The following is a 23,690-nucleotide window of genomic DNA, read 5'->3' on the forward strand; positions in this document are numbered from 1 at the left end:
GACAAACTCAGAGTATTTGATCAGATGATTGTTTTAATTGCCTGGTAAAACTTTTAAGTTACTTTGTAAGTAGCTCCTATTTGCATATGTACAGTATAAATGGTATGCACATTTTACTACGATAGTTTTATTAATCACCTTTGGTTATAGAAAATCTACAGACACTGTGAATGCCTTGAATATTTACTTCCACTTGATGAAAATAAATTAATGTTTTACTAATAGAAAAAATGTTACATACAATGCATGTAAAAATGCTTGTCTGTCATATAAACCAATAACAAATATTACAACCCATTTTAATACTGAAAGACAAATTCTGTATGTATTTGAAGGCACTGTCAGAATTCAGAAGATTTGTTTATTGTACTGCAAAAAATAAAAATAAAAACTGCTTTTAAAAACCTTTGCTTAAAACAAAACAAAACAAAGTTCCCTTTGCACAAGGACTGTCCTGCATTACTGTGATATATGACACACAACATCAAATCAAACAGTAATGCAGACAGCACGAAGGCTTATTTGGTGTCGGTGTGAATCAGTATCTACTTCAGTATACTTCTTCTTTTAAACTTTGATACAAGCAGCAGGTAAAAATCATCCCCGCAATCTAGAACAGACAGAAAAGAGCGAAGGTTAGAATCTACAATACGACAACAAAAACAAATAAAGATATTCACAGATCTGCTCACCTGAATCAATGCAATCCCAAGACCCACTGAGCCCAAAATGATCAGATGCTGAAGAATAAACTCCTCTAGTTTGGATATGCAACCTCCCTGAGAAACATGTACGCAATGAGCTTTTTGCCTTAAGTGAACAATTTGAGAAATGCATGAGCTAAAAAAAAAAAGAGGTCGGTCATCTGAATGTACCTCCACTTTGTAGATGTTGGATGGGTGGTCTCTGAGTCCACAGTCCACTGTGGGGGTCTTACAGCAGCTGTCGGGCACCAGGCGTCTGTCGGCAGAGATCTGAATCCAGGCTCCTTCCCTCCAGTCTGCTGAGCTGTTACTGCCACAACACTTCAGCTGCACAGCGCGGGAACAAACAGTTCATTCCCATGGGCTAGAGCCTTCTCTTGTTATGATCTAGACAAACTTCAAAGCTTTTGAAAACTGAAACATGCAATTATGGAATTGATCAAGTCTTGTCTTAAATTTTAGAAGCAGCTTGAAAGTGTTATTTCAATAGGATAATATTGTACCATACAGATATAAAAATACAAAGAGAATGAAAATATATTCCATTCGCTGTGGTTAACATGAAGTGCATTAAAACATTATGCCATGGGGTTCATGAAGGATCCGCAAGGGTTTGTTAGTTTAATGAAAGTAAATAATTTAAAAAAAAAAAATTTTATTTTGTATTTTTACATATTTTATATGTTTGGTTTGGATGGATGCTGATGTAAAAAAATAAAAAGTTGATCACAAAATAAAATATTTTATATGTTTACCTGCATGTCGTGCGACCATTTACCAATGTTTGAAAACCGTGTACATGTAAATATGCAACTTAAAGTAAAAATATTACTTGGACGAGGTTTGGCTGACAAGAAAGTCTGGGAATCCCTGCATTACATGTGCATAAGAAATAACGTGAATTTGTGCGGTTTACTTTGTTTTAAAGCCTTCCAAAGACTGTGTGCATGAATAATATCTAATCATGTACCGTATTTTTCAGACTATAAGTCGCACCTGAGTCCAAAAATAGGTCATGATGAGGAAAAAAAACATATATAAGTTGCGCTGGACTATAAGTCGCATTTATTTAGAACCAAGAGAAAACATTACCGTCTACAGCCACGAGAGGGCGCTCTATGTCTTCAGTGTAGACTACAGGAGAACTGAGCAGCACAGAGCGCCCTCTCGTGGCTGTAGACGGTAATGTTTTCTCTTAGTTAATTTCTCTCGGTTCATGTCAAATTAATTTTGATAAATAAGTCGCACCTGACTATTAGTCGCAGGACCAGCCAAACTATGAAAAAATATACCGGAAAATACGCTATGCAATCCAATTCCATGTGATCAGTTCCTACCCAGCACTATAGAGATGGATGGATGGATCTTACGTCTTGCTGGAGGTTGTCAATGGCTCTAGTGATGTGCTCTTGTCCAGGCTGCTGGTAGTTCTGCACCATCTTCTCTTTCAGATCGGCTCTGAGCTCAGCGTTCAGCTGCAATCACAGATAAATTCATCAGACCACAGATCTAGATCTATAAATCATTCTCTCTATATAGTGCTGTCTGTTTTCATTCACAGATGCAAAGCAAAACCTGATATATTAAAGGAAACATTCAAAATTAATTACTCACCCTCATATCGTTCAAAACATGATGTTATTTGTTTCCTTAGAACACGGAAGAGTGTTCACGTAACCTTCAGTGCGCATTGGAAAAAATAACAGCATACTGATTTGGAATGAAATGAGAATGAGTAAATAATGACAAAGTTAGGTGCAACTTTAGCTGATTTTTGGTCTATAGTTGTTTACCTGGTAGCAGAGAGGAAAACACTGGAGGAAGAGGAGGAAGAAGACAAAGGGTTTCATAAAGACGGAAAAGAGGACGGAGAGCGTGCAAACATACAACATTCAACATGTGTATGTGGGTTTAATGCTAATCTGAGGAGTTCAATTAAAACCTAATGTGATGTCACATGACATTCCAATGATATTCATGGCAGTGTTGCAACCATGTTCATCAAGTTGTTATTGACATGCATACATAAAGAGGTTGAGAATTTAAAAAGGGTACAGAAAAATAAAATCTAACAGGATAAAAGCTTATTCATCCCAAATTGAACAGAACAGAAATTTATTCCTCATCCTGATGTGAGTTTACCTCCTGATAATAGACATAAGCCAGAAATCCAGCTGTGATCTCCAGCAGGAAGATTAATAACAACAGGACGAAGAACTGTAGAGATAAAACAGAAAACGAGTTTCAGTAATATGTATTTGGACTCAAATATTTAATAGTAAATATACATTTTTGTATGACATTTGCTTTAATGAGATGCAATGTGCATAAAATCCTTAAAATAAATCTGCTCATCATATAAAGCGATCAAGTCTCTCTGGACTAAATCACTCAATTAATATAGATTAGTTATACAATCTCTTTATAACTTTTTGAAGCGTTAAAGTGGTAGTTGTGTAGACTGTCAATGGAGAAACAGAAATCTCTCAGATTTCATTAAAAATTTCTTCAATCGTGTTCAGAAGATGAACAGACGCTTACGGAGTTTGGAAGGACGTGAGGATGAGGAAATGACAGAATTTTAATTTTTGGGTGAACTGTCCCTTTAAGAACTTTCACCAGCTGTTGAAAATGAGAATGAATGGTATCTGAGGGGTTTTACGCAGCTGATAAACGACAAAAGCTCTGTTTATTCTTCTCTCAGCCTGTATTTGTTCTGTATTTTCCCTCTGTTTTCTGTGCCCACCACTCTCCATTCACTCCTCTGGAATCATTCCTCAGTTATGACTCAAGTTTCTAAATCTGACCTCTTAAAGCTACACACGTCTTTATTTAAACCAGATATGTTGACAGCTTTGAGACAAATAAGAGACACACACATGAGCACCATCAAACTCATTTAGAAAGCACAAAAAAAGTCATGTTATGGGACAGTGTGTTCCCAGAATAGTTCCTGGCTTCCGTGTGCAGGAATCTACACGGCTTCTGTAATCCAGTGTTTACACTGTCCACTTTTTCCATTACTCATAAGATTAAACTCAAAGGTTTCTGTGTTGATTTATCACACAAATGATTAATCCATTTATACAAGGCCAAGACTTTGTTCCTTCCTTTGTTAAAATAGCTTTTTGTGTTGGTGGTGATTTCTTACTCAAACTACACTATGTAGGGTGGGTTAAACAAACTAACATATTATAAATATAAAACCTTTTTTCATATACTTTTTTTTTTGCCTGGGTTTGGGATGTTTTGACTCAGTAAGTAATAACCCAGAACATTTTTAAAAACTCTTTTCACAACCACACAGGACAACTTTGAATCATAGTTGGACATGTGTCTGCTATCAGTTGTAAAGTTACCCATAATGCTCTCTCACCACTCTGAGAAGACCTCTTTGTTCCCTGATGGTGGCACAGCAGCCAAGTATCCCAGTGAGCATGACGACGGCCCCCGAGCCAATCAGGATGAAGGCCGCGGCTGAGTAGGTGTTGGAGGACAGAAGGCTGATGTAGTCACTTTTATCCACCAGAGTCCATATTCCCACGGCCATCACAGCGCCCCCTGCCAGCTTGGAGGACAAGGTACAGTCATATCACTGGCTCTTTCTGAAGCAGCAGTTACCAGTATTTAATACCAGTGTCAAATTTGGGCATCTTTAGAAAGGCAAACAGTGGAGTTTTCTTTTCAAATACATCTGCACAAAAAAATAAAAAATAAAATAAAAAAATTATCAGCTTAAACCAGCCTATAGTTTTGCTGTAATTAACAAAAAGTAAAACTACTTAAAATAATGGAATCAAAATAGAAATGATATAACCAATAAAAATATTAGATAAAAAAATTTAATTAAACTTAAAAAAATTATTTATAAAATGACGAAGTTGAAATAGAAAATTCACTAAAACGAAACAGGAAAAAAAATTATTTCACAAAAACTAATATAAAATCACAAATAGCACATAACAAAAATGACTAAAACTTAAAACAATATTAAAATGAAAATATAAATATAAAAGCTCATTTAAAATAATCAATACTATAAAAGTCTATAAATAAATATAAATTATGAAAATAACATTGCTATTAAATTGGTTTTCTGTGGTCAAGCTGGTCTGGATTGATGGTTTCAGGGGGATTTCGGTATCTGTCAGCTGTTCAGGTTGAGACTAGATAAACTCTAGTTTGGCCTTCTTGGAAGACCAGATAAAGCAGCCTAAACTGGTTTACTGTCCAGTGAGGCTAGTTATACCAGCTAAATGAACCGTAAACCACTTTAGACTAGCTCCTCAGACTAACCAAGATCAAAACAAAGTACAAACTCACCCAAAAGAAAAGATTGAAGATGAACAGAAGGTATTTGAGGCATATTGTCCCGCAGGTATTGGTTTTCCCCTCAGCATCTGCCATCCTGAAACAGATTGTACAAACTCTTTAAAGATGGCATCCACTTGACAGGTCTGAAGAAAACCATGAATCCAGCTTAACATCCCCCGAGAGGCTGGTCTTTATCTACTACAGAACGATTGGACAGAACTAACCCTTACTTTAAACAGGATTTAACTGAATTTAATGACAGTGAATTATGATTATAGGGTGAAGAACATGACAGGTCTCGTTTAATCCCAAAATCATGTTGTCAGATTTGTAACAATTCAAGCTATTTAAATTTTAAGCAATTTAATGTTCAGATGCCATTTGAAGCACCCTGCTGCACAGAGACTGCTAAATAACATAGCTTCTGATTTATAAAGATGTTTGCTGCTAAAGAGCTTATTTTTAAGAAAAAAGAGAGCAAAAGTTCACATGACACGTGAAAAACTCAAGCTTTGTCCTTGATTCTAATTAAAAACAACTCCAAAGAAAATGTGGTAATGTAGTAATGAGGAAAAATAATTATATATATATATATATGCAATGTGACACTGATTTTATATAACAGTAGTTATATGTGACTTACACTTTATACAAAATATAGGACTGATTTTACTCAATTTGACAAACAAAAATAGTTTCAAGCAAAGCCACAGCAAAACCGTGCAACACAGTGGCGTTTTGTTTCTAAATAAATCCACGGTTTTGAACGAATCAAGTGAGTCAGTGATTCAGTAACAGATTCATAAAGACCTGTCTCGTTTCTGAATGAATCAGTCGAATGAACGATTCGGTTGAATCAATGAATAAATGACTCGCTCATTCAAACAGTCATCTATATATGCTGTTAATTACAGTTCTAAGAAAGAAAATCTGAATTGATAAAAATTTGTATCGGCATTAAAAAAATGGAAAGAAAATTGCAATCGGTGCATCTATAATTTATACATTTATCAATTTTATATAAATTATCATTATATTTAATATATGTTAAGGCTTCAATGTCACATGATCGTTTTGAAATCATTCAAATAAATGTCCTCCTAATTCAACTTTTTAAAGTTCTTGAAAAATAATTGTTGTACAGGTAATTTTTACTTATTAAAGTAAAAATTTAATAAGTTTACTTTATTTAATTACATTAAACTGACTTTGAAAGTAGATTTTTATATAACATAACAATGTTAAATATCTCAAATATTTTGATGAGTTAAATAATGTAAAAACCCAACTTGCTATGACTTACTGTTTATATTATATATATATATATATATATATATATATATATATATATATATTAGGGATGCACAATAATATCGGCTCAACATCGGTATCGGCCGATAAAAGCTTAAAATGACCATCATCGGTATCGGTCGATATGAATATTTCTGCCGATGAGCCAAACCGATATTCTCCAAATGAAATAATTGACCTGTTTTTCAGATGTGAATGTCTGTCTACATTTGTAAAATAATACATTTATGGTAGAATCAGTACAGAAGAGATACATGGATTTCTCTTCAGTAAAATTAAAGTTTAAATATATCAGTATATATTTGTATATATATCGGCATCGGCCAATATCGGCATATCGAATATCGTGCAAAATCCAATATCGTGCATCCCTTATATATATATATATATATATATATATATATATATATATATATATTTTTTTTTTTTTTTTTTTTTTTTTGAAGAAACTTTTCTTATTAAAGCAGTTGCCTTATTTTTTTTTTTTGTGGAAACCATGCTACATTTTTTTAGGATTCTTTGATGAATAGAAAGTTCAAAGAACAGCATTTATGTGAAGCGTCTTAACTGATACTTTTGATTGATTTAACGTATCCTTATTGAACCTAATTTATCTTACTGACCTAAACTTTAGAACAGCATAAATATTAAAATTATACTTCTATATTTATTTTTTGGGTAAAATAATCAAATGAGCTGCAATCTATAGAGAGTCTGAGGTTTGTGTTAGTTTCCGAATCCTCTCTCTCTCTGTAGAGCGACAGAATGAGTGACTCACAGAGAGATAGAGAAATCTTCACCCTGAGCCCTGCGTGAGCAGATATAACTGCACTGTGACTCAACTCACACTGAGGCTTGTGTTTGTACACCTGCCTGTATTGGGACATGCGCTGACAGTAAATACATAGCAAATAATATTCTTTTATTCAGTTAAAAAGGCCTTTAACAGTCTTTAATTACTTGATTTTATTTAAATGGTTATTTGCTTAAACCAATATGTAGGTGTAAGCAAATAAACATTTTTATTTTAGCTTAAAAAAAATTATTTTGTGCAGCCAAATTTGTCTTAATGGAGAGTCTGGTTACCATATGAATACATTATTTTGGTGTTTTTTTTTGTTTTTGTTTTTTACAATATCAGTGTCTTATACTGTATATATCACTGGCTGGATAGTGCTCATGTCTCCTGGTTGATTTTCAAGCACATCTGAAGAATCTGAGGCATTTATTACTGATCCGTTCCCTGCATGGATCAAACTACAAGACTCTAATTATAAAGTGCAACATTAGTTTATTAAGTTCAAACAAATATGATCGAAAGTCTTCAGAAAGACAAAAAGTAGGCTACTTTAGTTACAAATTGTTGTTAAAGACAAAAATATAATCAGCTTTCATACATAAACTCTTAAAATCAGAGCACGATACAAACTCTTCCCATTTATGACCTGCAAACGATTTCAAAAGAATAAAATAAGTTCGTGTTTAAAATACCGCACCCACCTGAAGGACGTGAGTGAAAGAATGTCCCGCTGTAGATGGTATTTTTTAAAATTAAGTTAGAGAGTCCGCTTTTCCTTCTGTCCGCGTCTGTTTTGGGCATTTCTCGGTGGTGCCTCGTGCGCGCGCGTCAGGGAACGCGCAACGCGTTCACGCTAAACTACGCAGTGCAGTAATGACACAGAACGCAGAGAGATGGCGCTGTAGAACAAGTGACATTTATGGCTCCAGTCCCGAAATCAAACAACTGATTACAGTGTTTATATACAGTATTTCAATAGAAAAAACACTTACTGTAAACATAACATCAATTTTGTGTTTCCAAAATTAAATTAAAGTCCACTGATAATTATAATAATTATAATAAAAATAAATATGCAGGCCATACTTTTAACATTATTTGTGTATAAACAAGATTCACACGCCAGTTGGAGTGTGTAGTGTTAAAATGATGATATAACTGTTCAAGTGTGTGTTTATAATCTTGCTGAAAATTATTATTAATTTAGCTGTACAACGTGCAGAGTCAGATTATCCACTCCGAGTATCTTCAGCCTATGAATATTAATACATTTGTTTAAATTCTTTGAGCGTCAAACGACGTAATTAATATTCATGAGAGAAGTCTTCGCTAAATTGTCTTTTTTGCAGCAGCGCCCTCTGTTGGCTGGGACGTCCAGACAAAAAAAATGATTAAATACAATTAAGTTAAATAAAGTACAATTAAATGTAACCAATTAAATTGCTTAAGCAATAAATAAATAGTAATTATATTATATTATATTATATTATATTATATTATATTATATTATATTATATTATATTATATTATATTATATTATATTATATTATATTATATTATATTATATTATGCTGTTTTGGAGAAGGATTAATCCAGTTTCACACCTGGTCAGGTGGGTCATAGCACTGCATTCATAGATCTCAGCTTGGTACTGCTGTCAACATACTTAACAACAAAAACTGACACATGCAAATGACTGAGATCATCGGAAATGATGAGCTGGGTCATGTGCTCTAGTCAGCTCCCTCCTGTCTGCGGTTGCTAGGTCTATCTTATTGTCTAGCAACATTAGACACGCCCGCTGAGCTATCTTGTCCTGCAGTCCGTCACACACACACACACACACACACACACACACACACACACACACACACACACACACACACACACACACACACACACACACACAGACACAGAATGATACTCAATCTAATCCCATAAACCAATTACAGGGTCACATACAGTCATCACAAACTCTCAGTAATTTTATAGTAAAACCTTCAATCAAAGTCACACACTGATATTTATGCAAATTTGCGTAAGCAGACCTTTTGCATACAAATGCTGCCATACTGTGTAACCAGTCCAGGCAGTTTATATCTTCCCCTAGGTTTTGAGTTTTTCCCCTAGGTTTTGATTTTTTTTTTGGAAAATAGTCACTGAGAAATTAATTCAAAAACAAGCTTTGTGATGTTAACCAAAAAGGAAAGATGTTAAGAAGAATATACTGTATATGTGTGTGTGTGTGTGTATATAGAGAGTGAGAGAGAGAGAGAGATTTGTGATGTTACTGAGAAAAAAAAAACACTGACTTCTAATAAGGCGAATAGCTTCTGTTTCTTTGACAGAAAGTGAGTCATCTACTGTCATGCAAATATCTAAGGTTCATTTGCATCCAAGACACAGCCATACTGAGATTAATTAGCAGTTGTGAAATAGTATTTTTATTCTTCTTGCTCTTATAGAGCAATAGAGAGTATTTTTGGACTTGAATCTGTGTCTGAATCCTCCGGCTCGTCATCTGGGTTTTCCATTAGCTGCCTTAAAATGGATAGGACATCTATTTTAATACAACTAAAAAATGCATAGGAATTATAAAATGTGCTAAACCTAGAACTTCTCTCTGTCATTGCTCAAAAATAAATAAATCCTGCTACTGATCCCAAATAAACATTAATTGAAATAAAATAAATTATACATAAAATAACTTAAAGTTCGTTGCCAAAGCATAATTTCTAATTTTCTTTAAGTTGAACATAACGTTATAAAATAAAAAAAATAAAAATAAAAAAAGAAATACACAGACACAGTTTTAAATAATATCATAATAAAATTATAAAAAGAAAACGTAAACAATTAATTAAAATGAAAATGGAACATATACAAATTAAATGAAAATAAATAAAATCTATAATAGTTATATCAGTGATAATAAAATAACTTTTTTAAATAAAAAAAGTGTGTGAGTTGTTTTCAGCAGCAGGAATGAAAAATTGGGAACATAAATGTTTTAAAATGCTAAATTACATTTTGCTGCATTGGGAAAGACAAATGATCTGGAAAGTAATCCCAGTATTCATTAAAGGTTGTGACTCAGAATTGCAATTAAAGTGTACAGTTGCAATTCTGGCAAGAGCTAGAACCACATCTTATATATGTACAGTATATCCATATGTGTATTTTCATAGAGTGTTATGTGCATTAATATATATAGCTTGTATACTGTACGATTTAGTTAGATACACACCTCTTTGCTGATTTCCTTGGTGTAAAATATTTCCCCAGAATGGATTCCTTCCTCTGAAAGGGTTCTTCACTTAAGATGTCTGAAGAACGGTTGACTGGATATGAAAGACAGTTTAACCTCCGCTTTAATGCATGAATGTTTTAAATGAAAGCTATGGTTTATCTTGTAGAAACCATGCATACCAGTCTCTCAGATCAGTAACTGATGCAAAACTGGGTTCAGCTGCTGTGCTTGTTTAAGTGTTTGCAATGCTTATATATATATATATATATATATATATATATATATATATATATATATATATATATATAAAAATCATCCAAAATGAGGACATGAATCAAGATGAATGAACATGTTTATTTAACAACATATCCATTTGTTCAACATTAAATTTGAACACAATCCACATTTTGTTTTTGATGCATCAATCTGAGACCGAACAAGTAAACTCTCATAAATTGCACAGAACTGCACATTTAAAAAGAAACTATTAAATTACAAATACCAAAAAATTCAAATGTATGAAATCAGAGTTAATGAGGTAAAGCGCCATACATTTCTAGGCACTGAAAATTAAATGCTATTCATGGTATGTTCTAACTGACTTTCTTTGAAAGAAAAAATGAGGGGCATAAAGTGACTAGGGCTCTTCTGAGACAGAAATAACCTTTTTTTTTGGAATCACACTTGTTTCTGTAACAGACCGAACAAGGACAAAATGTTCTCCAAATGTGATTTGTTTGATTGGAGAACAGGGCAAAATCCCATATTCACTGTTTCAAATGTTGAAATCGAGGTCTTCGTTGAGCTCAAGGTTTCCTTCAAGACATTAGGTGTTCCTCTTCAAGGCTGACGAATGGAACAAGCTCTCCAAAAAAAATAATTACTAACCAAAGCTGCACCTGGAAAATGTAATTATTCCAGAAACTTTCAAATTCCTGAAAAAACATGGGTTCATGGAAACTCACGGAAGTACATCCAGATGAATGTAGATGTTCACATTTAGCAGTATGCATTGTGGGTAATGTTATATGGGGAAAAGGCAGGGTTAATATGGATAAACAGAGTGCATCCTCGACGAGAAGGCGTGAACACAGCGGCACGGTGGGTAAGGAGTGGGCTGTTTTTGACTAACCATCTTCTGTGTCTGTTGGGCATCTTTATCATCCCGAAGACGCTTGTTCATCTCTCTACAAAACAGAAGGAGAGAGCATTCCTAAGCTCCTCCTCACAGGACTTTTACAGCCTTGGAATATAGATAACAAATCTAGTTGTCAATGAGATGGACTAAAGATCGATCAAACATCTTAAACCTTCATGCATTTTTATTGGTCAGTTCTTACAGCCTTGTCTTTCAGATAAGAGCATTACACACACGCCTACTCATCATACCACGTGATAAAGGTGTGACAGTCTCTACCTGAGAAGATCCAGCTGTCTCATGAGGCTCTCTCGTTCCTTCTGCATGTTTCGGGACACTTTCAGGACTTCTCTGTAAGTGAGAAACAGTCCGACGTGAGAACTTCACAAGCATATTATCAGAAAACAACAGCTTATGTTTATTTGTTCGTTACAATCCTAAACTCCATAAAATCTTTCCATTATACAAAAAGTTTGTTATAGGGGAGAAAGGCTCTTTTTAAAAACTGGTTTGTTGGGTAAGCAATGTATTTGCACAACGCCCACCTCTCTTTGCCCCTCTGCTGTTGTTTGATGGTGATCTGTAGCTGTTGTAGTTGGCTCAGCGCGTGCTGAAGCTCCTCTCGGCTCTGCTCCAGTTGTTCCTGCAGCTGCTGGTTGATGTTCTGCAGTCTGCGGTTCTCCCCTCGAGTGTCAGTTTGATCACTGCTCAGAGTGTTAATCTTGTTCTCTAACTAAGCAGCACACAGGTGAGGTGAGACAGATCATCCTGCTGGTTTAATCAATCAAACATATGGATGAGTCTGTACCTCTCTCTGTTTGGTGAGCGTGAACTCAAGTTCTTGTTCTCGCATACTCAACTCCTGCAGTAGCTGCTCTTTCTTGACTCCTTGCTTCATGCTGTCCTTCATCACAGAGCAGGCCAAGATCACACCATCAAAATATGACATCAGCAAAATCACATTACTTACTACTATCACTGTTATAAATATCATTATTATTGCATTACCGTCATCCCGAAGTCACCATCATCGTAATCCCTATCATCACCTTTATCGCAATCACCATTAACTATATAATTACCAACAGCATATTCACCATAATCTCTACTGATATCACAATCACAAGGAACAAAACCATTATCCCCATCACTATCGTATTCACCAGGAACAAACAAAATAAACATCGCTCTTATCAATATAATTGTTACTAACACTTTCGCAATAATCACCATAATGACTGTCATCATTATCGACATCACCATTACTATCACAGTCACCATGAACTATATGATTACCATCATCATAATCACCATCATCACCATTTGTATCTTAATCACCAGAAACAATCATATTACCCATCATAATCAGCATTATCACCATCATTACAACCAGGAACAAAATAATCATCACCATCATCAATATCATTGTTATCATTACTATCGGAATAATCACCATGATGATCACTGTCATCATTATCAGCATCACCATTACTATCACAATCACCATGAACTATATGATCACCATCATCATAATCACCATCGGTATCATAATCACCAGGAACAATCATTTTATCCAGTCATAATCACCAATACCATTATTATAATCACCATTATCACCACCATAGTCTATATAATCACCATCACTTTCATAATCACCATGAACTATATAATTACATACAGCAAATTCACCATGATCACCACTGAGATCATAATCACAAGGAACAAAAATGATCTTTGTTACTATTACTATCACAATAATAGCCATAATGATCACTGTCATCATTATCGACATCACCATTACTATCACAATCACCATGAACTATATGATCACCATCATCATAATCACCATCATCACTATTTTTATCATAATCACCAAGAACAATATGATTCCATCATCATAATCACCATCACCCCATTGGTATCTTAATCACCAGGAACATCACATTATCCCATCATAATCACCATACCATTATTATAATCATAATTACTATCATAATCACCATGGACTATACCAACAGCATATTCACTATGATCTACACAGAGATCATAATCACAAGGAACAAAACCATTATCCAATATCACTATCACCATTACTAGTCTAATCACCAGGAACAAAATAATCGTCACCACCATCAATATAATTGTTACCATTACTATCGGAATAATCACCATGATGATAACCGTTATCATTATCAACATCGCCATTACTATCACAATCACCATGAACTATATGATCTCCATCATCATAATCACCATCATTAGCACTGGTATCTTAATCACCAGAAACAATCATATTATCCCGTCATAATCACCATTATCACCATCATTATAACCAGGAACAAAATAACCATCACAATCATCAATACCATTATTATAATCACCATTATCACCACCATAGTCTATATAATCACCATCACTTTCATAATCACCATGAACTATATAATTACATACAGCATATTCACCATGATCATCACTGAGATCATAATCACAAGGAACAAAAATTATCATCGTTACATTACTATCACAATAATCACCATGATGATCACTGTCATCATTATCGACATCACCATTACTATCACAATCACCATGAACTATATGATCTCCATCATCATAATCACCATCATCACCACTGGTATTTTAATCACCAGAAACAATCATATTACCCATCATAATCACCATTATCACCATCATTACAACCAGGAACAAAATAATCATCACCATCATCAATATCATTGTTATCATTACTATCGGAATAATCACCATGATGATCACTGTCATCATTATCAACATCACCATTACTATCACAATCACCATGAACTATATGATTGCCATCACCATCATCACCGCTGTTATCTTAATGACCAGAAACAATTATATTATCCATTATAATCACCATTATCACCATCGTTATAACCAGGAACAAAATAACCATCACAATCATCAATATCGTCACAATGATACTTGCACTGTTCTTTAATTAAAATAACATTTCTCATTAAAGTTTGCCAAACTTCATATTTACAGTGTATGTACCAGAGCTTGTCTTTTCTCTCGCTCTTCTCTTAACTGACTCTCCATGTCTTCATATATGGACCGAACCACTCTGTCATGATCTTCCTCTCTCCTGTAGGACAATTAAACACCCAGCACATTTCATTTAGCTCAAGACATACAAAAATACAAGTATATTTTAGAAAAGGAGTGCAATGAGGCCTGAGGACCTCGGCGAGGGCTGACCTGCGCAGTGCCTGTTCTAAATTGTCTCTCTCTTTGAGTGCGTCCTGAAGATTAGACACAGTGTAGGAGAGAACCTCCTCCAAAACATCCAACAGCTCAGGTTTGTCCCTCTGGAGCTCACACCACAGAGTACACAGCTCCCACTGACTAACACACAGACAGACAAGCAGAGTTTACCTGTTATCTTCTCACAGCGGTGACCATAGCAGTGTGTATTCACTCACTCTTTAAAGAGTTTATCAGCTCCCAGCTCCATGAGGATGTGTGTGAATCGGATCTCCATCGGCTCTACTCTCTCTTCTCCAGCCATCTCTCCATCTCTGCTCCTCGATCTCTCCTCTGGCACAGAACCAACAAGCTCTCCTAATTTAAACCGAGAGATTTTAATGTAGGCGTATATCTTAATGCATACACTGTAAAAAAAATGATTGCTGCGATTAGTTCCCACAATTCAAAACTCAGCATTAGAATTAAGTTATAATGTGTTGTTTCAAATTTAAAAAGTAAGTGTTTGTGCTTGACTTAAGTGTAGTTAAGATGGATATTTAGGTTATCTAAAGAAATTTTTGAAGTTGTTTGAACTAATTGCAGCAACTTTTTTTACGGTGTTCTACACATATATCACACAATACTTTTAAAAATATTATGTGAAATGGTAGGAAATATGTAATGAAACATTTCAACACTATATTGTATGTTTACTATAGAAAGTGGTGTCCAGTTATAAATCTATTAACATACTTTTTGGGAAATAGAATATTGCTGAAATGAAATATAAATATTAAACAAAAGAATGTAACTTAAAATTTTTTGCCTTGGCATCAAATTGAAATAAGTTTAGGTACCAAAATTTCTAAAACTAAAACCGAATTTATAAAAATTAATCAAAGCTACATAGAAATAGTTTTTTTTTACTCTAATAAAAATGACCAAAGCAATTATTAAAATAAACAAAAGAAAAAAAAAAAAAAAAAAAAATAATAATAATAATTTACCTGAAACAAATACAATAATAAATTTAAATTATCTATCTATCTATCTATCTATCTATCTATCTATCTATCTATCTATCTACAATTTTCATTTATTATTGTATTTGTTTAATATCTATATTCAGTTTTAGTTTTAGTAATTTTCTATATATATATATATATATATATATATATATATATATATATATATATATATATATATATATATATATATATATATATTTATATTTCATTTCAGCAATATTTTATTTCCCAAAAAGTATGTTACATGCATATACATACACATTTAAAAAACAAAACAAAACAACATTTCTGAAGTTTTAATGCACACAAACCTAGGCCCGTGTGGAACTCGAGGGGTGTGAGGTAACCATTTCTGTCCCTGTCCAAACTCTCAAACACTGATTCCAGCTGCTCAGGAGACAGGGGAAGCTCTTGCTGAAGCCACTGGTGGATTTAAACATGACAAGAAACATTAAACACATTCCTGAAGAAATCATATGTCCAGCGCGGTCTCACCTGCATGTCTCTCTTGGTGATGAATCCTTTCCTCTCTTTATCACAGAGCTCAAAGAGCTCTTTAGCTTTGCTCATTCTGTCCTGTCTGTCTGAGTCAGGAGAGGTCACATCATTAAATGAATGTAATCTCGCCGTCCGACTGGTCAAGGGGCTTCGCAATCTGGAGCGGGGCGACATCTGACCACTGCCTGTCCCCTCCAACACCACACCGTCCTTCAACCAGCAGGACATTACTGCAGAAAGAGAGCGGACGGACAGGAATATAAACAAGGTGCTGGTTAGAAATGTCACTTATCTGGTCAAGCCAGGTTAAAACATGATAAGACACAATCTTATCTCATAGTTCTTGTGACAACACAAAACAAAACTTGGTTTCTGTATTTTTTTGGCCTTCATTGGCTCAAAATCCCGATGCAAATACCGACCTATTGACCATTAAATATGTTCTAAATGTTGCTTGACCCAGCATTTTCATTTTTAGTAAAGTTGAAACATTGTTAGAAATGCTAGAAATTTGTTGTATGTGTAATTGGATAAAACATCCAGCTTTCTGCATTCTTTAATATTATTGCACTTCAATCTGTGATTTAGTTAAACACTGACTTTTTTAATCGGTTTAACTGAAGAAATCCTGTAATATCCTGCTTCTTACATAATATATTACAAATAATCATTAACCATCGGTTTATGGCCCGAGACACTCGTTATAACCCTGGCAGTTATTTCTCCACATGCAAGCCGTAAAGAAAGGGAATCTGTGTTTGTGCTGATATTGTGTAGCAGTTGTGATCACATGGATGCTTTGGGGATTTTACATGCAAACTAAAGAAAAGAGAGCTGGTCCTTCAGTAAATGTCCAGCCTGAAGTAGCATGATATCAACTTACTCACTACAAACTCCACTTTAAGTCTTATTTTGATGTAACAAAGTGGTTATATCTAAGTGTGTGAGTTGTTTACTGTGTGTACTTCTTTAAATGAGTCTCAGGAAGAATCAATTTTCAGCCAAGGCTGCTGGGAAATGTTCAAAACTGACATTTGTTTATTAAAAATAAATATTCTAAAAGTGGCCGAATAATGTTCAGAACATTTGTAAAAATCTCCAGGATATTAACTGCAAAACAGGATGAAGTCATGTGACAGGACTGTGTGTGTGTGTGTGTGTGTGTGTGTGTGTGCAGGCAGAGAGGGTGTGTGTGCAAAAACAAAGAGAAATGCAAATAGAGACTTTAGGGTTTACAAAAACAGCATTGAGAGCTCTTTCTCGTAATCAGGAGTTTCTCTCTATCATGTGAATAATATACCTCCATATTAAATGACCACAGCTCATATGAAACATTAAAAATATTTGCCTACTGGTTAAGGTTGTGGTTGAAACATCAGCTCTGTGTGGTTGTAATTGATTTGAATCAGTGATATCTGCCTGGAAAGTGAAATGCTCAGATCATATAAAAGCACAAGCACCCCGGCATTTTAATAAAACATCATGCGATTACTTCAGCTCAACTGTATTACAATTTACACAATCATTCTGATGGTACAATGTTTGTATGTTTTTTATGTATGTTTCTTTCCTACATTTCTCCTCAAATGTCTGTTCAGCATGTGATTTTGACGAGGAGGCACGAGACCCCAAAGAAAAGGGCAGGTTGCTTTAGCGCAGCAACAAATGCGCATTTATAGCCAAAATCACTTTCAAGTAAAACCTGTTCTTTGCAAAATCTTTTCAAGCAGCTATTTCAGCCAGCTAAGTCCTATCTACTTGAATGGGAGAATCGTGCAATGTTAGAAACGCTGCTGAACACACATTTCACAAGATTTCTGGAAAAGAGTTCACAAACACATTTGCATGGTTTTAGATTTTCATATTTCACCAGACTGTTTATATTAGCTGGGTGGACAGACAACGTAATAATCCTGGGTCCAGTGACTAGCAGACACCCTGATATCACACTTATCTATTTGACATCTGCAAGACGTCTTGTGTTTGCTCATCTACAATATGTCTATAGGACGTTTCCTATCAGAAGTCAAATAGAAGATAACTTTAAGATGTTAATGGTTTAGAATAAATGTAAAACTGACATCTTAAAGCAGAATGTACCATCTTAAATCAGTTGTTTGTACACAGCATATGCCTAAAGACATCTTCTAAGCGTCTATTTGCCATCTGATAGTCCTATACACATATTGCAGATGAGCAAACTGTCTAAATATTATGTCTTGCAGATGTCAAATAGATATCTTCTTTATGTGCTTTCAGGGAATTTTTTTGTAAAATATTCTGCTGGCGTCATATTTTGTCATCTACTGTAGTGACATTCTTACAATTTGTTATTTGCAATAGCATTCTGCAACCTGAATAAGTTTAAGGGCCAATGTTGTAACACAAAACATTCATGCTGATTTCGTGATTCAAGATGTGTGTGAATTCAACTAAATATGTGTCCCTGGAGTATAACAGCAGTCTTAAGTCACTGGGGTATGTTTTTAGCAATACCCAAAAATACATTGTATGGGTCAAATTTATCGATTTTTCTTTTATGCCAAAAATCATTAGGATATTAAGTAAAGACCATGTGCCATGACGATATTTTGTTAATTTCCCACTGTTAATAAATCCAAAGCATTGCTAAGAACTTTAAATATTGTCTGATCCTAACAATACCATGCATCAATGGAAAGATGATTTATTCAGCGTTCAGATGATGAATACATCTCAACTTAAATAAATTGACCATTAAGACTGGTTTTGTGCTCCAGGGTCACATAAAGCCTATGGGCATGGCATGTTTACACCTGCAATAAAGCCATAGCTGAATTGCAACACTGGTCAAATAAACTTCTGAGCTATATGCTACAATTACACACGAAAATTACCTGAGAGATAAAGTCTGATAGCTATATGTCAACTTCAGATAAGAAAACATAAAGTCTACAAATGCATTTATTTACTTATTTTGTGTAAATCATACATAACTATTATAAATAAAGTATTTTATTCATGTTGCAATAAATAAAACTGAAGAAGAAGAAGAAGAAGAAGAAGAAGAAGAAGAAGAAGAAGAAGAAGAAGAAGAAAAAAAAACAAGCCTGTCAGGTAAAGTTAAATCATTAATCTGTTTCAATGAAACTGCAAACCCAGGAAGGAAACACTCAAAAAAGCACATGTGCAATGAACCACTTCATCTGCTTTACAGAATAAAGAACATTAACTTTTAATACTTAACCATAAGTATCTATAGAATGGATTTGGACCCAAATAGACATGAACTTTATACATGAAAGTATGTGGTGCGATCACTGGAGTTAGATTAATAAGAATTGTTCTAAATGAGTTTCAGTAGACTGATAAATGTTGCTTTCGTTTAAGACAAACTAAACAAACATAAGCATGAAGAAACTGGTGTTAAATTGAACAGAATCAATTAATTTGTCATTCAAATAAACAGATTACTAAAATTAAGAAACAGAACCTACCGGACCTGGCTCAGGTGTGTGTCTCCTGTGATCGGCAGGTGTGTTATTATACCAGTGTTCCTCCAGCTGGGGGCAGTAGAGAACCAAGAGCTTCAAAATACCGTAATCCTTATAACAAATCCTCACTTTTCTAAAAAATGGTTTGGATGCCCCTCCTGTCCCATAAAAAAACACTAATTTGAGTTTTAGAAGCAAAAAACTTTCTTTATATAATATATATATATATATATATATATATATATATATATATATATATATATATATATATATATTATTTTTGTTTTTGTGTCCAAATAATTCATAAGGCTGCATTTATAAACGTATTCACATAAACACACAATAAAAAAACACACAAAGAGTGTAAGGTTATATATATATTTTTTAATATGTATTAGAAAAAAACTGAAATGTTTATTATTTTAATATATACTTTTACATATTTATTTTACACCTATATTTCAGTCTTTACGGTAACCGGACTTCTGAGCCGTTGCTATGGGAGACGCGTCTGCGCTCGTGCTCAAACAGCTCAAATCAGAAACTCTCCGCTACAATCACAAGAAATCACGATGATTTTACCATCCAGACGGAAGATTGTATGATTCATAGGGATCTTGGGGAGACGATTTGCGTGACACGCTCGGACTCGCACGGGTTTAAAGGCGAGCGGAAGATTAAAGCTGTGTACTTTTGATTAGCAGTTAGCATTCTTAGCTGTTAAATCTCTTGATCAGAGTAAACAAACAGTTCATGGGTCTGGTTTGAAGTAGTTTCGCTCTAAAAACGGATTAAATTTATTATATATTCTTGTTTTTAATATTTAATTGCACTTGTTGATTTCCCTCTCTGTACCCTTGTTGGCAAACAGTAACGTTAAACCCTCAACATGATAGATAAATAGATAGATAGATAGATAGATAGATAGATAGATGGTGAACACAGATTTCACATGAGCAGCAGTTAATCTGGTGCCTTGTGTCATTAAACACAATCGAGTTAGTTCATTAGGACTGAAAGCACAGTCTGGATGTGTCACAGTGTTGAGAGAAGCTGGTTAATCTGGCTGTTCTGAATCAGACAGAGATTAGAGATGTCCAGAGCGTCTCATCTCCTCCTGCACTCGCTCAAATTAACCCCTAATTATCCCCTCAGTGACCTGCTGCTCTTCCTGTGCAACACACGCTGAAGGAGACAGATTCAACACATACAGATATTCAGAAAGAGTTAGCTAGCTGAACGCTTTTCTGACGTGATGTGGTCTTTTCTGTAATCTGTTCAGGAGGAACATCAATATTTACTCGTCATGGCTGGTGCCAGGATTAAACGGCCAGTGGAACAACTCCAGCGATTGTCCTCGCCGTCCTTTGGTTCCTCACGGAGGAGTGAGATGGATTCTCCTCGATATAATCACAAGGAGATGAGCTCCACGTCACACGTCTGCTGAAGCGTTTCATATGTTGGTGTAGTCTTCCAGTAGATCCTGGATCACTGCAGATATGCTCCAGACCAATAACTACTCACTGGTGCTGCTGACCCAGCTGGCACTGTTGACCTTTGACCTGTTCGTCAACTCCTTCAGTGAACTGCTGCGGGCCGCGCCGGTCATACAGCTCGTGCTCTTCATGTGAGGAGTTACAGATCTCTCATCAGCGTACAGTATTCATAGCATCAGTCTGATTAGCTCAATATTGATAGCAGATCATATTTAGAAAATGAGCAGTGTTTTATGCCATATTTAAAAAAATATTACATGTTCTTGAACAAACAGGTGAAAATGCAGATGAAATGCTAAAATGCAAACCTTGAATGCAATGCAATCAAAGCTGATGCATTAATGTTTTCTAATGATTTGTGTTCTTTGTGCAGAATTCAGGACATCGGCATCCTGTTTAACGTGATCATCATTCTTCTCATGATGTTTAACACATACGTGTTCCAGGTGGGGCTGGTGTCGCTGTTACTGGAGCGCTTCAGAGCGCTGCTGATAGTGTCTGCACTCTACCTGACCCTCAGCATCAGCTTTCACTGCTGGGTCATGGTGTGTACACACACACACACACACACACACAGATTATTACTAGGTCCTACATGGAATCTGTGAGCACTGAAAGTCATTTGTAAAATTCTATCAATCCCTTCAAATCGCTACTGTTCTTTTGCAGAAAATGATCATTGTATAATATTAAAATTAAAGATAAAATAAATTCATAAAATTATTCACGTTTCACCTTAAAATAATTGTGCTAAAATTGTACAGAAAATTATTATAGTATAATATAAAATAGAAAATATTTATAATGTCTCCAAAGTAGATTTGTACTACTAAAATAGTCTTTTTGTTCAGTTCAAGTGTTTAAATCATTCTCCTGAAATGTTGTATACAATTATTGTTAATATTATTATAATACATCAATGAAAAATTCTAAAAACAAAAATCTGTTATTTGTAAATTTTGTAAATTCCTCACCATGATTAAATCCATTCTTCAGAAAATGTAAAAAATGTAAAAATAATTAATAATGTCAAAATTGATTCTTTACATGCTTTTCGAAAATGCTTATATTTCCCTTTATTGTGTTCTTTCCCATGTTTAAATCAATTCTGCCTAAAAACTAGCAGAAAATTATTATTATTGTATAATATATAAATACAAATGTGTTCAAAACTGATTGCATTTCTAAAATACTCCCGTTTCCTTATTCTGTTCTTTGCCAATGGTTAAAGCCATTCTTCTGAAACGATAATTGTATGATATATAATAAAACAGTAAAATTTCTATATAAATATGTTTTTCTAAAATACTTTAATTTCTCTTTAGTCTCCTAATTTCTACAGTTTCTATCCATTTTGCTGAATTATTGTTATTTTTTGTATAATACATGCATTAAAAAATGATTAATATTGCATCCAAAATTCTGTCCATATTAGTATTTTGAGAATTGTAGCTTTGCTTCTTTCTGGTGTTTTCCCGTCAGAACCTGAGGTGGATGGAGTCCAGTGGGTTCGTGTGGACAGACGGTCTGCAGGTTCTCTTTGTGTTCCAGAGACTGGGTAAGCCGTCCGTCAGACGTTAGCCAAACCCCCATAAGTTAACCCTTGCCTGTTACTGGTTTTGTATCTCTCCAGCTGCTGTGTTGTATTACTACTTCTACAAACGCACGACGGAGTACCTGGGAGACCCCAGACTTTACGAAGACTCCCCGTGGCTTCGTGATGCATTCGCTAGAGCGCCACAGTGAAACCAACCCAGAATAGTGCACGAGGAACCTTAACGTTGTGCAATACAAAGCATTTCAGGAAACTGAACGGAGCGAGCCCCGCCACCTTAAAACAAACTTAAAACTGTAGGAAAGAGGCAAGATGGCTTCTGTGGTGCACACGGGCCAATGGAGAGAACGAATTTTGTGTTTTTAATGATTGAAGCATAAGACGTCTGAATGTCTCTAAACAGATTTTAGGTGTAAAGCTAGTTATCATAAATTGCTTCTCACCTGTTGGTTGCATAGACATCTTGTTGTGTATCATTGTAGAACGTACAAAAACAAACAGCATTTGATCCTACGAGAGATTTCGTTTGCCTTTGAAACAACGAGTGAAATTTGGTCTGAGAAATTGTGTATGATTTATGTTTTTTGTGTATCATGCCCATTTTAAAAACATTTTTATTTGTAATATAACACACAAACTGACACCATTCAGCATATTTCCAGTAAATTATGGACGGAGCATTAACAAAGTGCCTCAGTGTTCACCCAACACTGCACAAAGTGAGTGAACAGCAGAGCGTCAGTGCACTTGTTATGCTGTAATAGAGATCATATTCTTCTGGTGTTGTACTAATAAACATTTTCCACCGGCCTGATTCATGTCTCTGATGCTGTCTCAGGCCATCCGAGATGTAAATGAGTTTGTTTCTTCAGCAGACCCATTTGAAGAAAGCAGAAAAG

General features: G+C 34.8%; 3 protein-coding genes across 5 annotated transcripts; 1 reads left to right on the plus strand and 2 right to left on the minus strand.

Moving 5' to 3' along the window:
* Positions 1–15: 15 nt before the first annotated feature.
* LOC127946929 (CD151 antigen) lies at positions 16–7,998 on the minus strand. 2 transcript variants are annotated; one of them, XM_052543750.1, is made up of 9 exons: positions 7,830–7,998; positions 5,028–5,112; positions 4,081–4,272; positions 2,847–2,921; positions 2,498–2,518; positions 2,075–2,179; positions 876–1,031; positions 693–779; positions 16–610 (listed from the first exon to the last, which is right to left on the minus strand). In XM_052543750.1, the coding sequence occupies exons 2-9, from the start codon at positions 5,109–5,111 to the stop codon at positions 551–553; spliced, it is 780 nt and encodes a 259-aa protein (XP_052399710.1). In that variant the 5' UTR covers position 5,112; positions 7,830–7,998; the 3' UTR covers positions 16–550. The 2 variants fall into 2 exon arrangements, with proteins under 2 accessions (XP_052399710.1, XP_052399711.1); XM_052543751.1 differs by lacking the exon at positions 2,498–2,518.
* A 2,714-nt stretch (positions 7,999–10,712) lies between these two features.
* LOC127946665 (EF-hand calcium-binding domain-containing protein 4A-like) lies at positions 10,713–19,806 on the minus strand. Of its 2 annotated transcripts, none has more exons than XM_052543369.1 (10): positions 19,744–19,806; positions 16,265–16,497; positions 16,081–16,192; positions 14,978–15,116; positions 14,754–14,900; positions 14,550–14,640; positions 12,325–12,420; positions 12,062–12,249; positions 11,796–11,867; positions 10,713–11,565 (listed from the first exon to the last, which is right to left on the minus strand). In XM_052543369.1, exons 2-10 carry the CDS (start codon positions 16,493–16,495, stop codon positions 11,424–11,426), a joined length of 1,218 nt encoding a protein of 405 aa, XP_052399329.1. In that variant the 5' UTR covers positions 16,496–16,497; positions 19,744–19,806; the 3' UTR covers positions 10,713–11,423. The 2 variants fall into 2 exon arrangements, with proteins under 2 accessions (XP_052399329.1, XP_052399330.1); XM_052543370.1 differs by having other exon boundaries at positions 19,749–19,785.
* Positions 19,807–20,239: 433 nt separating this feature from the next.
* Positions 20,240–23,605, plus strand: LOC127947483 (transmembrane protein 138-like). The gene is made up of 4 exons (XM_052544641.1): positions 20,240–21,367; positions 21,610–21,781; positions 22,719–22,794; positions 22,870–23,605. The coding sequence occupies exons 1-4, from the start codon at positions 21,240–21,242 to the stop codon at positions 22,980–22,982; spliced, it is 489 nt and encodes a 162-aa protein (XP_052400601.1). The 5' UTR covers positions 20,240–21,239; the 3' UTR covers positions 22,983–23,605.
* The last annotated feature ends 85 nt before the right edge of the window (positions 23,606–23,690 follow it).

This window comes from Carassius gibelio, chromosome A25, assembly GCF_023724105.1.
Source record: "Carassius gibelio isolate Cgi1373 ecotype wild population from Czech Republic chromosome A25, carGib1.2-hapl.c, whole genome shotgun sequence".
Taxonomy (NCBI): Eukaryota; Metazoa; Chordata; class Actinopteri; order Cypriniformes; family Cyprinidae; genus Carassius; species Carassius gibelio.

What these genes read in the sequence shown, in the direction of transcription:
- LOC127946665 (XM_052543369.1), bottom strand. Translation starts at nt 16,495, where the DNA reads ATGTCCTGCTGGTTGAAGGACGGTGTGGTGTTGGAGGGGACAGGCAGT. An exon ending in CAGCAGAGGGGCAAAGAGAG is followed by an intron (nt 11,868 to 12,061) that starts GTGGGCGTTGTG and finishes TCTCACTTACAG; the next exon opens with AGAAGTCCTGAAAGTGTCCC. An exon ending in AGACAGCTGGATCTTCTCAG is followed by an intron (nt 11,566 to 11,795) that starts GTAGAGACTGTC and finishes TCTGTTTTGTAG; the next exon opens with AGAGATGAACAAGCGTCTTC.
- LOC127946929 (XM_052543750.1), bottom strand. Translation starts at nt 5,111, where the DNA reads ATGGCAGATGCTGAGGGGAAAACCAATACCTGCGGGACAATATGCCTC. An exon ending in TCTTCAATCTTTTCTTTTGG is followed by an intron (nt 4,273 to 5,027) that starts GTGAGTTTGTAC and finishes TTGTCCTCCAAG; the next exon opens with CTGGCAGGGGGCGCTGTGAT. An exon ending in GTTTTCCTCTCTGCTACCAG is followed by an intron (nt 2,180 to 2,497) that starts GTAAACAACTAT and finishes CTGTGATTGCAG; the next exon opens with CTGAACGCTGAGCTCAGAGC.
- LOC127947483 (XM_052544641.1), top strand. Translation starts at nt 21,240, where the DNA reads ATGCTCCAGACCAATAACTACTCACTGGTGCTGCTGACCCAGCTGGCA. An exon ending in ATACAGCTCGTGCTCTTCAT is followed by an intron (nt 21,368 to 21,609) that starts GTGAGGAGTTAC and finishes TTCTTTGTGCAG; the next exon opens with AATTCAGGACATCGGCATCC. An exon ending in GCTTTCACTGCTGGGTCATG is followed by an intron (nt 21,782 to 22,718) that starts GTGTGTACACAC and finishes TTTTCCCGTCAG; the next exon opens with AACCTGAGGTGGATGGAGTC.